Source organism: Plasmodium chabaudi (genome assembly GCF_900002335.3).
Source record: "Plasmodium chabaudi chabaudi strain AS genome assembly, chromosome: 8".
Taxonomy (NCBI): domain Eukaryota; phylum Apicomplexa; class Aconoidasida; order Haemosporida; family Plasmodiidae; genus Plasmodium; species Plasmodium chabaudi.
In genome coordinates, this window is record NC_030108.2 from 1,194,062 (window position 1) to 1,208,593 (window position 14,532).

Below are 14,532 nucleotides of genomic sequence, written 5' to 3' on the forward strand. Positions count from 1 at the left end.
ATTTTATAAGTATATAAAATAAAGCTATTTTTTTTTTTTTTTAACTTCAAACATATTTAGTAACTTTTTTATTTAAAGAATAGCATTATTTTATTTATTCACATTCTACAATTATTTATTTTTCCTTATGGAATTTTAAATCCGTATAAGTGGAAATTTACTAAATCGTTTAAGGTTGTATATGTTTTGCTGTATAGCAAGTTTGGGAAAATAGTTTTGCTATATAGCTTTGTATGATCAATCAAAATATAGCAATATTATGCAATAAGCATATATTGTTGTTGTTTAAGACCGTAAATTATGTAATGAATTAAATCACGAATTAACGGAATATCATCATTTAAATTAATTAAACAACAGTGATCATAATAATTGATACTTTCTCCCAAAAAAAAATAAATAAAATAATTATACTAAAACAAAGACATTGCGTGTGAAAAAAAAATATATGAGTTACAAATTTATATATAAAAAAAGTGAAAATTATCCAACCCAATCAATCAAATTGTACCCTTCATAAAAAATTTGGAAGGTAGTAGTATTATGAAAAGCGTTTGGACATGTTTAAAAAAATAATAATAAAATGAATATGAAAAAAAATAAATAATATATATTATACTAATTAAATAACGTGATAAAATAATATAAGAATTCAATGGAATAAATATCAAAATATGAATAATGTTAGGAGTAGGTATACATTAAGTAATGAAAAAAAAGAAAAATACAATGACGTTGAAAATATGTGTAACAGTATAAAAGAAAGAAGTTATGAAGCTTGTGATCCATGCAATGAAAATATGAGTAATGAAAAGGAGGGCAACAATGTTAATACAAATACAAAATTTAACAAAGAGAATCGAAATATAAAGGTTAACGAATATAGCAATAAAAATAAAAACATATATAATAGCAGTAAAAGTAGTTATAAAAGCTATGCTGATCATAATTATGGAAATAAAACGGATAGAGGACAAAATAATCGCTTTACAAATAAAAGTGATGAACACAACGATAAAAAAACGTATATCCATAATAAACGATTTTATAATAATTATAACATGAATAATAGTGAAAAATATTATAGTAATAAAAATAAAGAAAATGGGTATATAAAAAGTTCTTTTAGAGGACATAATTATAATAATAGAAATTCAAATAAAAACAATTTGAATCATAATTTAAACATTGATAAACAAAATAATAAAAGTTCACGATATGGGAATAATGAATATGGTAATTATTATAATAACGAAAACACTTACAATAAAATTAATAAAAAAAATGATAATACAAATGATAACAATTTTAGTAGCATGTCTAAATATAAGACAGTTGAAAAAGAGGATAAATTATCATTATCAAATGATTGTGAAAATATAAAATCAGAAGAACATTTCAATTTAAAAAATACTGATATAAATTCTAGTGACAATTATGAATATAATAAGTATAGGGTGCAATCAAATTCTCCTGATCATATAAAAAAAAATGATAATTTTTTGTTTCAAACGGATAACAACAATTTTAGAAACGAATGTAACGGCACACCCCAACCAAATCATGAAAAGTGTCAAAACTCAGAAAATAATGAAAACTATAAAAATGAATCGTCTAATCACAGTTCAAGGGAAAACAGTGAAACTTCCAAAACCCCAAATAAAGAACCTTACGAAATTGTGGAAAATGTCAATGGGAATATATCGCCAGATTTAAATAAAGACAGTAATGGAAATCCAAATGAAGATTTAAAAAAATTAAAAAGAGAGGAAGAGAAAAAAAAAGTAAAGAACTGGAAACCAGAAGAACAAGCTTTACTTGAAGAAGGTTTGCGAGTTTATAAAGATTTAAAAAATTCGCCACAGAAATGGGAAAAGGTTAGTCAAGTTGTAAAAACAAAAAATTCAGACGAATGTCTGAAGCGTTTTCTTTATTGCAGATTTGTTGTTATGAAAGAGAAAGAGAAAATTGAAAAGGAGAAAATTGAAAAAGAGAAACTGGAAAGGGAAAGAATAGAAAAAGAGAAAATCGAAAAAGAGAAACTAGAAAAGGAAAGAATGGAAAAGGAAAGAATGGAGGAAGAAAATGATGAGCATGAGCAAGATATAGATAGTGATGATATGGATATAAATAATAATATAAATGTAAAAGGGGAAAATATATTATTGAAAAATGTATATTTGAAGAATATATCATTATATAAGGCGGTTTTATTAAAGTAAGTTATATTACTATTTCTTACTATCTTATATGTTACACTTTTTAGTTTTATTAATACATAAATGCATTTTTCTTAACAATTCAGATTTCAATTAGTTTGTACACGATGTTGCAATACATTTGATGTCACTGTAACGAGCAAAGACCAACCACAAATAGGTAAATATAGTTTTCATTTATTTAGTTTTCAACTTTGTTAAATTATGTGATTTATAGTGATCATTTATTTTGTTCATATTATATTTTTATACATATTGGCACTTTTCTTTCTTCTAAATTGCACACACATTTTGTCAGTGTGTAATTGCACCAATTGTAGTAGTAATGCAATTATTGAAGTTTACAGAAATATTTGTTTTTTGGGCAATAGCTGTATTTGCGTATTAAAATTTAACCAATGTTCACTGATGGTACATAAAAAAAGAGGAAATGTTAAATTAGAATAGAATAAAATTATTTTTATATTTATTTTATTTATTCATGTATAAATATTATTCCTATTTAGGACTTGTTAGCGGGAGACTATAGCATAAATTGTGAAGGGTGTGGAAGAAAAACTCTCGTAAAAAATGTATCATCCGGTATGTTACAATAATAAGGATAATATAGTTTATTCATTTAAGAAAAGGCGGATAATATTACTAACATTTATTGTTTTACTTTTTACTTAGGCAAAGAAATATGTGTAAATTGTCAAAATTGTTTCATAAAACTGGAATTTCGATATGAAGAATTTTCATTTGATGAAGCTTTTACTGCAAATGATGCCGCAATAAAAAAGTAAAATAAACATTTATATTTTTAAATACATACCAATTTATATACCTATATATTGTATACATATTTATACAAACTTTTTTTCTTTTAAATATCCAGAATTGATGATATGATAAATAAGTTATTTACAAGCAAGACTAGCAAAAAAAAAATCGTTGCACCTCAATCAAACAATTTAAAAATTGAGAAAACAAAAAGTGTTGTAAAAATAAATAATATTGAAGTGAAAGATGGTGCTTGTAAGCATTATAAAAAATCACATAAATTATTTAAATTCCCATGTTGTAATAAGGTAAGTTTATATATCTATATGTATATTATATTTATGATAAACCCTTTACATAAATTTTTCAATGTTTATTTTTTTTTAAGATATTCCCATGCCCAACATGCCATAATTTAAATAGTAACCACGAATATATTCTTGCAAGGAGAGTTATATGTGGGTATTGCTATCGAGAATTTGATGATGATGATGTGTGTATATGCCAAAAGGATAAAAAAACGAAAAAGGGTGGAAACTTTTGGGAGGTTTGTTATTTAAAAGGATAGATATACATATATGTTTTATAGTAATATATATTTATCAACTTACTAATTATATGTTTCACTGTTTTTTTTTTAAAGGGGGGTAAAGGATGTCGAAATGCAATAACCCTAAGTAGAAATGATTCGAAAAAGTATAAGCTTTTAAATAGACAAACCGTACAGAAAAAGAAGAAGTAGTTGATATTCCGATTTTCTGTCCCAACAAATGTTAATTAATAAAATAGTAACATATTATTATCATTTTTTTTTTTGAAATATTTAAGTCATTTGATTTGTTTGCTACATCTTTAGCGATCTTCGTATTTATAATTTGTTTCATTATAAAATAATTTTTTTATATATTTTTTTCATTTATTTAACTTTATGTAATTATAACTATGATGAGTTTTAAAAGTTTGTATTTAAAAAAATAGAATAGCATATTAAGTTTGTTTATGATATATATAAATGCAAATTAGTTTAAAAAACACTCAAAAAAAATACATAAATAACGAATGGAACATATACATATATATATATGCATATTTGTCTAACAGAAAAACGAAAAAAATAAGACTGTTCTCAAATTACAGAATAGGTGACTTTGGGGACAAAAACAAACATTGGCATCTGCAGAAAAAAAAAAGAAAATGTTGAAAAGTGTTATTGGTTTTGTATAATATTAATTATTTATTTTTTTTTATTGCAATTTTTTGGGCTTACTTGTGTGTGAAATGCAATTTGTGAATTTTAAGAAAAACGGGTTCTCCGTCATACTGAAAATACATTTTATTATTTCGAATAAATTTTTTACTTATTTTAATAAAAAGTTCATGCCCTTGGCATAACTTTATTGGGGCAGATAATCCGAATTGTATTTGAACCAAATGAACCATATCTTTAATTCCAAAAACTTCAATAAGTTTATCATCAATTTGTTGTTTTTTAAACACTTGAGAATTCTTTTTACGTTTATAAAGATATGATTTGTGTGGTTTGTATATGTTACTATAATCAGTTGTGTTAGTTTCGTCGTCTATATGTTTTATATTTTCTTTCATTCCTTCATGCATAATTTGTTCAGGATATTTATACGAGCAACTTTTAGATATTTCTCTTTGAACATTTATATCATCATCGCTATGAGATTCATTTTTTATATTTTTTAAAGATTGTGTATATGAATTGTTTTCATAATTATTATCACATGTGTATATTTGTGTATTCGTTGATTTATTGTTGTGTATATTTTTTTTTTTTACTTTTTTTGCTTTTTTTTTTGATTTCTTTTTGTCTTTTATTTGATCTGTTTCATTTTTATCATATCCTTTTTCAATATCAGAATAATAGCAATATTGTAAATTGTCATCTTTCCATATTTTACGACCTCCTAAAATATATGGTATATTTATAAAGCATATACTTTCTAAGTCGTGATCAGCTTTAACTCTTTTTCCGTCACAATATAATTTGATGTGTTTATTAAGTTTATATTTATATGTATTAAAAAAAAAATCTCTGACTGCAATTTCTCCATATAATAGTTTGTTACCTAATCTACTGTTAAAAAAATGTGGGAATTGTTTTCGTATATTATCAAAATGTAATGCTAATCTTGATATAAGTCCAATATCAAAATAATTAATAAAAGTATTATTTAGAACAATATTATTGCCCAAATCATATGCCTTAATACTCCATACATCGGCTAATTGATTTTTACTATTTTCTATTTTGTTTAAATATAAAGATATATTATTAATATATGACTTTCCCCAGCCTAAACTAATACATAAATCGTTTCCAGTTCCTAAGGGCATTATAGCTAGGGGTGTATTTGCAATATATGATCTTACTGTGTATTTATTATTTGAAATGGTTGAATTGGTATCGTTTATACTATCACTTTGCTCATGTTTTTTTTTATTGATAATTTTATATTTATTTTTTCCATCTTTATGAAATTTATATAAAGAGTTGTCACTTTCATCTTCTTGTGACTTATTTAGATTAAATCGTTCTTGAATTTTGCTAATATTTCGTTTTATAAATTTGTTATGTATTTTTTCAGATTCTTTACTAATATATTTTAACCATTTTTTTGTTTTGGTTTGTGTTTCTTTATTTTTTTTTTGTATTATTTCTTCTTCATCTAAACTTTCACTTGTGTCTGAACTTTCATCATCCTGATGATAATTTGAATGAACTTCATCAGAGCTACTTTTGTCATATTTCATCGAATCATTTTTAATGTTATTTTCTTTGTAATATGAAGAATTATTATTATGTAATTGTGTTTCTGTAGGTATATATTCAATTTCATTTTCCTTATCCTCATGATATTTACTACTGTTATTAGTTTGGTTATTTTTTAAACTACGAGAATATATATAGGAATTACTATTATTCCATGGTTTATTTATATCAATAAAGTTGCTACCATACCCTGAAATATAACTATAACTATTATTATATTTTTCAATGAATGATTTATTAATATGTGAGTCATTCAATGTGTGATCTATATAAATAGTATCATTTTCTTTTTTATCTTTATATATGTTCAAATTTTCAAGTAAATTTACATATTTTTTTTTATATTTTTTGTTAATACTTTTTCTGAAACTATTGCACATAGAATCACTATTTGGAAATGGGCTCATATATGAAATACTTTCGTTGCTTAAACTTGCATCTGAACCGATATCGGTTTTTATGCCTCTATTAATAAAATTATTATCATCATAATTTTTATAAAGATCACTATAAATATTTGTCCCGTTATTTAATACAATTTTATTTATTTTGCTATTATTATTATTATCATCTTCGCATTCATTGTTCATATTATTCTTGTCTTCAATAAGTGAATAGATGCTTTCATTTTCTAAAAGTTGTTTTGATTGGTTTGTATCGGAGCAATTATTAGTACTATCACATTTGCTTTCATCCCTTTCTTTATTTAATAACATTTTGGAAGTATTATTATCATTTTTTTTTAGAGCAACTTTTGAGGTTGCCATAATATATTTATTAAATAATGTAATAGCTTTATTAGATATTTTATTAGCATTTCCAGTTATATGATATATTTTTTTTTTTTGTATTTTTTTTGGAGAGGAAATTTCCTTTTCCTCACATATATTAAAAGGGGCATTGTTACAAAAAAATTTAATCAGAGTGTTGATAAAAATACTTATAGTTCCATCACCACCACACAAGAAAATAATAACTTTTTTTTGATATAACATTTCTTTATACATATTAAGGGCATTTATAACACTTGATTCATTTTCTATATTTATTATTTGTAGTGGATTAAAATACACTAGTAATTCTCTGTATAAATTTTTTCCTGTTTGACCTCCACTTCTTACATTTACAAATATTAGAAGAAATTTATTTTGGGAATTTATTTCATATATAGGTATATGTATAGGTAAAAAATTCAAGAGTGTATTTATATGTATCGTATGATTTTGCTTGTCTACTATTGGATTATTATTATTATCATTTTCTGTGACTTTCGAATTGATTAAACGTAGATACTTTTTAGCATTACTTAGATAATTAAAATGTACAAGTTCTCTATTTTTATCGCTTTCGAGGATTTGAATTGAAAATTTACCTATCTCTTTTTCTACTACCAACTCATCTTCGCATATGTAGTTTTCCAATTGTGTTTCATTATAACTTAGTAATATATCATCCTTTTGTATTTGTGTTTTATTTGTTTTTTGATAGGATTGCATTAAAAAATATAATAGATACTTTTCTTTAACAAATATTTCATGGGGGTATAAAAGGAATTTATTATCACCATAAGTACATATTAAGTCGTCGTTTTTCGTGCTAGTGCCATTATTATTATTTATTTTTTTACGTATATTTTTATTTATACATTTTCCATGAAAATATTTATTGCACCATATACATTTATATATATATTTTATGTCATATATAGAAAATGAGAAATAAGACAATTTTTTATTACAAATATCACATTTATCGTTCCATAAACTATTTTTGATTTTTATAAATTTATGTTTATTTTTAAAAAATATGGAATTTTTACAGCTCATTAAATTTGAGTTTGGAGCACATTCAATATGGCATTTATTTTTACATATAACACATTCAAATATATTTTTCTTGTTAAAAATAAATGCATATATATTATCATTGCACACATTACATAGTTCTGTTGTGCTTATAAATTTTAGATCAAATACGTGTGAACTATGGGTTATATGATATGGTTCATTTTCTATTTCCTTTTCCTCTTTGTGATGGTCATTTGTTTTCTCTTCATCGTTATATAATGTCTTTTCATCATTTATTACTGATTCATTGTGCTTAGTATTATTTCTATTTATCTGTAGATATACATTAATTTTTTTTTTCTTTTTTTTACTTCGTTTCGCAAAAATTATACTTAACACTATTATAAATAAACAAAAAATTATTTTAAAAATGCCTATCCCTAATAAATAATCCTTTAAATTTTTTAAAATTAATATTAAAATATTTATATAGACATTTTTGTCAATATATGCAAAATTTTCCATTTCTTATAAATTTTAATATAACTATTTTCCCTTCTAAATATATTTTATTATTCATAGATACTTTTACATAGTATGTTTTTATACTTGCATAACTTTTTATTACTTTTCTATAATGTCTTTCCCACCCTTTATAAAATGATATATATATTCCCTTTTGTGTCTTCTTCACGTCTTCTAATATTATCACTCCTTACACCTTCAATGTGGGATATTTTCATATATTGATTGTTATTTTTCTTTTCTAATATATCCATAACTATTAAACAACTTCCCCAATGATAAAACGAATGTGTGTGTAATCTCTTCTATCAGTTATATATGTAATATTATTTTGTTACTTTTTTTTAATATATTATTTTCCAGCACCTCCTTTCATTATTTCCGTTGGTCGAAAAACTAAAATTTAAAACGATAAAAAGTGCACAAATATATATGCAAAAATTAAAAGGAATATATTATTGTATATTTTACTTTTAATGATATCCCTTTTTCTTTTTTTTGGATATCCTTTATTTTCACATGCAGTTAATATTTAAAAAATTTTACACAAATATTGTTTTGTTAACAATTCAAATATTATTTATGCATAATATTTTTTTATTAAACAGGGATGTTTTTCATTTTATAAACTTTTCTTTGTATATATATTCCATGCACATAACATAAATAACTTCTCCTTTTTTATTTTTCTTATACTTCTAAAATTGTTTTTATATATTAATATTTATGTTATTTTTGAATGATAAAATAACTATAATTTAACTGTTTTATTTTATATTTTAATATAATTTTTTGTTCATATATTATAAAGAAAAATCATATATGGAAACAAATTAAGACGGCAAAAAATTAACACTATAAAAAATACAAAATTTATAACGTGTGAAAATTTACATTTCTTAAAAAATTTCCACTATATATTCTTTGTTTTAAAATATTTTGTTTAATTATTGGTGAAATTACAAACTTATTAATATATGTTAAATATGCAATTATAATAAAAAGGGGAAAAAATGTAAATATTTTGTTGTAGGCATATATAATGCATATTTTTTTTCATTATATGTAGATAATAAAATCAAATTTTACGGTCAAAAAAAAAATATATAACAGCTATAGGAATAAAATATGCATAATAGCGTTAAACTGCAATTTTTTTAACATTGGAAAATATGTAAACAAACTTAAAATGAAAACTAAAAAAAATAATATATTATATAACATACAAAAAATCAAGTAAAAAATTTATAATTCAATAAAATAAAAGTTTACAATTAATTAAAACGGGGGAAGTATAAAATAGTAATAAAATTATACTACTATTAATAATGATAAATATGTCAAGACATATTTTTTTAAAATATTGTGAAGGTGATGATATATTACATATGCATGGTTGTTACCTATGATTAGAACTATTCTTCTTAAATACTTTGTTACACATAAAAAAATTGTATATATGCATATTATTTTGTGTGAATATATTTGTATTGCTTTCTACCAACACGAAAAATCCATTTTGGCTTGTTTTGGCTTTGATGCATTTTCCTTTTTTAATATATTTAATTTTGATTCATCAGAATTCGCATTTTTATTATTGTTTTTAAAATTTTGCCATTTTATATATTTTCCTATATCATCATTTTTATTTTCTACAAAAATATCATCATCGATAAAAGTTTTGGGTTTTTCCTTTGGGGGCTCTGGTATATTTTTTTTTTTTGAATCTTCTTTCATTTCCTTTATAACCTCTTTAAATGGGTTTGTGTATATAATCGTTTCATTTAAGGTGTAGTGTTCCTAAATTAAAGGAAAAAAAATAAAAATATATATATTCATATGCATACATGTGTGTGCATTTATATAAATTAAACATTTTGAAGGGGCATATTACATCATTCATTGAAGTTGTGTCCAAATTTTTTAACTTTTCTAATGTATCATTTCCTCCGACAACTAAATAAAGAAAAAATAAATATATGTTGTATATACGAATTTAATAAAACAAGGGCATTTAAATAGTGTGCATATGTATATAGGTGCAGTATGCCATTTAGTTTGATACTTATAATATAATTAATATTGTGAAAATAATTAAGACCGTTATTTTTTGTGGATATGTATCGACTCACCTTTCCCAATGCATGGATTATTAGTTGTATAATCCTCTGATAGGGATATATAAAACATATTGGAATATTTTTGATTATAATATTTAAACATATATATGTTACCATATGAATTAGTTTCTGCAGTATGCCTGTTATCATTATATCTTAAATATTTAATTCCTATATCACTATCATTGTCACTATTTACATTTATTTCTTCTTTTAACTTATTAATAATTTTTTCATTATCGATTTTTTTTCGTAATTTATATTTTTTCAACTTTTTTCTCCAATAAAATCCGGATGCTGCTGAGTGTATATTATTTTTACGTGCCCCCAAATAAACGATATCAATATCTTTGTCTCTTTTAAATATATCTGTTTTATTATAATATTTGTATTCACATAAAAATAAAAAATTATGACATAATTTTGGGCATTTATATGCATATAGTTCAATATTAATCATACCAACATCAGTTATTAAACGTATATAACTATTTTTTTTATTTTTTATAACATTGGTATATATCATATCATGAACCTGTGCTTCTGGAAGATAAACAAAAGTATTTTTGTATGTTGCATTATATATAGTCGATGTAACACTTTGAGCTAATTTATTATCACTATAATTTTCACATTTTATTTTTATTTCATTTTCACTATTACTATCATCTTCAATATAACTATTTTCATTATCTTTATTTGTTGAATATAAATATTTATTTTTTTCTCGTTTTTCATTTTTATAATCATCTTTAAATCTTGAATGTTTATCTTTATCGTTATTTTTGTTTGCGTCTAATTTATTATTTTCCATTTGTTTATTTTTTACTTCTTGTAATATACTCATGATTGCACCATTTTCCTGAATGTGTTGAGTTTTTTCTTTTTCTTTCTGAACAAATTGATTATGTAACTCATTCATGTTATGTTTATTATTTAATGGGTCTTGTAAGACAATTAAATCTAACATATTCATACTATCATGGGTAATTGGATCAAACATTTCATTTTTATTTGGAAATAATTTAAAAATTTCGGATGAAAATGTATTTCCAGTTTTTTTATTTAATATAATTTTTGTATGTTTATTAAAATATTTTCTTGTTATAGGACATATATATTCATTATCATGTTTATAAAAATTTACTTTAATTAAATTTTTTATATCAATTTCAGGTTTACTATTTTTATTTCTTATGGATTTCTCCATTTCTTCTAACACACTTTTTTTATCGTAAAGCCTTCCATCTTCGTCACAATATGGGTCAGTGAATGGTCTTAAGCTTATACAACTAAACAGTGAAAAAGGGAAATAAAGAGATATCATTATATGAATAAAACGAATCTAAAATAAATGTGACATATTTCTATTTAAAAAAATGTTATATACAATAACGGATGTTATCATACATTTTCAATGCCATAAAAAGGGACAGATAATATATATATGCCCCCATATTTTTGTGACATCTTTCAGTATGGCAACAAAACAGACATAAAACAAGTGAATAATAAATCCGTTGGATATATATAAAGAGGGAATATGTTCAAATATATGCAACTTTAAATGTATTTCTCTTTTTAAGTAGTATAAATATTCTTACCAATAATTAAAAGGTAAATATGTTGAATTTCTGGATTTTATTTGTTTCTTTATTAATGCGTCTCTTCTATATTCTGATTGCAGAATATATAACTTATCTTTGCTATGTTTATGTTTCCCCATTGGTTCGTATTTTGTTTTTTTCCTTCGTTTTTATTTTTTTTTCATTTCATAATTCTTGTTAAAAATACGAGTATACTAAAAATATTTCAATGTTTTGACTTTTGTATATTATAAAAATTATAAAGATGAAAAGAATATACTATTACAATATTTTATTTATTTTTCTTTTATCATCATTGATTCGTATTTTATATTTTTGTATTGATAATTTTTGTCAAAATATTATATTTATTATGTAAACATATATTTATATATGGTACATGCACATAAATATAATTTTTTTTTATGACTATCATTTTCACATACGGTGATGGGAATTAAAGGATAGCCAATTATGTGGAGAAAAAAATAAGCAAAAATTATTTATAGAAATAAAATTTTATCATAATTTATTTCATAAATGTGTTTACGGAATTAAGTATTTGGATATTATTGTCATGTTAAATCATTATTCATGTATACTTTAATATTACATATATAATGTGATATGCTTCAATTTTTCTCCATGGCTAACAAATAAAATATACTCCTGTGTGATATTATAATTTTTAATAGCTATTTTTAAATAATTATATATTTGTAAAGTATATGTGAATTTAGATGGTTAACCTTCATGATTTAAATACTGATTCCTATGACGCAGAAAATGATTGTACTAGCTTATACATTGGAAACATATTCAGCGAAATTAAAGATGAGATAAAAAACACAGTTATTTTTGGGAATTTGCAAAATGAAAATTGTATAAAATATGACCACGGGGGATTATATAGCATTAATCAGAACAATACTAGTAGTAATGAAAACAAAAATGATAAATACAACGATGGTTTAGTAATAGGTGGTAGTAGTAAATTTGTCTCTGATTGTCCCAAAATAAATATACAAGAATATGTAAATTTTATAAATGATAAAAAGAATGAATATAAAAAAAAGAAAAAGGAATATGCTATTAAATATATAAATTATAGAAAATTAAAAAGTTTTCATTATAAAGATATGGAATTTGTATTTAAAAAATATTCAAAGCTTTTGTGTTTAGAAGATAAATGTTTATTATGTGATAATTACTTATCATTCTCTTATCTATATCTTAATAAACATTTGAAAGCCAAGAATAAATATAATGGAAATGCACACAAATATAAAAATAATAATAATTTATTAACATTTTGTGAATGCTTAGAAAGTATTGAATATTCTGTACAGTATACAAGTGGAAAAAAAGATAATTGTTATATCGATATGATTCATTTGTTTAAGGAGAATGCATATTTTTCTCTTGATATACATAAAAATATTATTATAAAAGAATTTATTAAAAATGTAAAATTTACAGAATTTTATAAACATAATTCTCTTAGTGAAAATTATTATAACAGATTTTCTATTAAAAAAAAAAATACAATGGATACAAAATATATAAATGTATGTCAGTATATCGAGAAACCACAATTAACTATAGATCATGTTAAAGCTTTAAATACTCATGTAGAAATTTTTACTCCCCTTTTCGTAAGAATATTACTTTAACATAAGTTAAATCGTCTATATTGTTGTGTGTGCATATGTGCATAACTTGTTTGTAAATTTAAAAATGTTAACTATGTTCAATAATTAGCAAATAATAAATATGTATAGTGTTTTCTTTGACTTTGTCTATATTTCTTATGCCACTCATTTTATATTTTTCTTTTTTTTTAGAAAATCCATAACGTTAACACTCTTTTAACGACGGTCGAAAAAAAATTATTAATTGATTGCTTAAAAGTTACCAAGAAATTTTTTTTTTGTGATAAAATTGATAAATTGACGGTCATAATTTTTTGCTATTTAAGTAATTTATACAACATCGTAATGAGATTAAATGCAGAATATATTTTGTGTTGTTACTCACAAAAACACCTGGAATATTTCTTATACGTAAGTTTTTTACAAAATGTGTTTTACATGTGATACAACCATGCAAATTCATATATACACATGTATATATATCATTATGCCCCTTAATATCTTTATTTTTTGCTTTATTTTTAGTATTTCTTTCAAAAAAATGCATACCCAGCAAGGAAAATGAAAATCCTAGCTATCAAAATTTACAAAAATGATGAACATGATGAAGAAAACGATGATATTGATTTATAAACATATGCTTAATACCCTTTTATGTAACACACAATATATTATTTTTTTACGAAAAAAGTTACAAATTCATAATTCAAATACTAAATATAATAATTAAAAATAATTCATAAATATAATTATATTAATTAATGAACATTTTATAGACGAACTTTTAAGGTACCTATATTTGCATATACATACAATACTATATGTGTGTGACCTTATATATTATAATACTTGTTTTAGAATTATGTGACATTTGTATAATTTCTATTAACCACATGCTATATTTATGGGCATATATATTATTGTGGATATAATTTTCATACAAATGATACATTTTATATTTAAAAATAGTGAGTACTGCTATTTTATTATTTTTTTGTAGTAAAAAACAAACTTAAAACATTCAATTTTTATTGTTTCATTATGCTATAAATATGCATAATATAAATAATTTAAAACAGTT

The 14,532-nt window shown here is 22.6% G+C and overlaps 4 protein-coding genes across 4 annotated transcripts; 2 read left to right on the plus strand and 2 right to left on the minus strand.

Moving 5' to 3' along the window:
- Positions 1-674: 674 nt before the first annotated feature.
- On the plus strand, positions 675-3,723 carry PCHAS_0831400 (zinc finger protein, putative; the record flags this gene model as incomplete). Its single annotated transcript, XM_016797955.1, has 8 exons — positions 675-2,218; positions 2,306-2,379; positions 2,518-2,630; positions 2,726-2,801; positions 2,892-3,000; positions 3,097-3,289; positions 3,370-3,528; positions 3,625-3,723. 8 exons carry the CDS (start codon positions 675-677, stop codon positions 3,721-3,723), a joined length of 2,367 nt encoding a protein of 788 aa, XP_016653854.1.
- Positions 3,724-4,112: 389 nt separating this feature from the next.
- Positions 4,113-8,093, minus strand: PCHAS_0831500 (diacylglycerol kinase, putative; the record flags this gene model as incomplete). Its single annotated transcript, XM_016797956.1, has 2 exons — positions 4,113-4,155; positions 4,249-8,093. The coding sequence occupies 2 exons, from the start codon at positions 8,091-8,093 to the stop codon at positions 4,113-4,115; spliced, it is 3,888 nt and encodes a 1,295-aa protein (XP_016653855.1).
- Positions 8,094-9,590: 1,497 nt separating this feature from the next.
- PCHAS_0831600 (peptidyl-prolyl cis-trans isomerase, putative) lies at positions 9,591-11,939 on the minus strand (the record flags this gene model as incomplete). The annotated part of the gene is made up of 4 exons (XM_016797957.1): positions 9,591-9,893; positions 9,988-10,049; positions 10,226-11,505; positions 11,818-11,939. The coding sequence occupies 4 exons, from the start codon at positions 11,937-11,939 to the stop codon at positions 9,591-9,593; spliced, it is 1,767 nt and encodes a 588-aa protein (XP_016653856.1).
- Positions 11,940-12,539: 600 nt separating this feature from the next.
- Positions 12,540-14,084, plus strand: PCHAS_0831700 (conserved Plasmodium protein, unknown function; the record flags this gene model as incomplete). The annotated part of the gene is made up of 3 exons (XM_016797958.1): positions 12,540-13,454; positions 13,644-13,862; positions 13,977-14,084. 3 exons carry the CDS (start codon positions 12,540-12,542, stop codon positions 14,082-14,084), a joined length of 1,242 nt encoding a protein of 413 aa, XP_016653857.1.
- Positions 14,085-14,532: the final 448 nt, after the last annotated feature.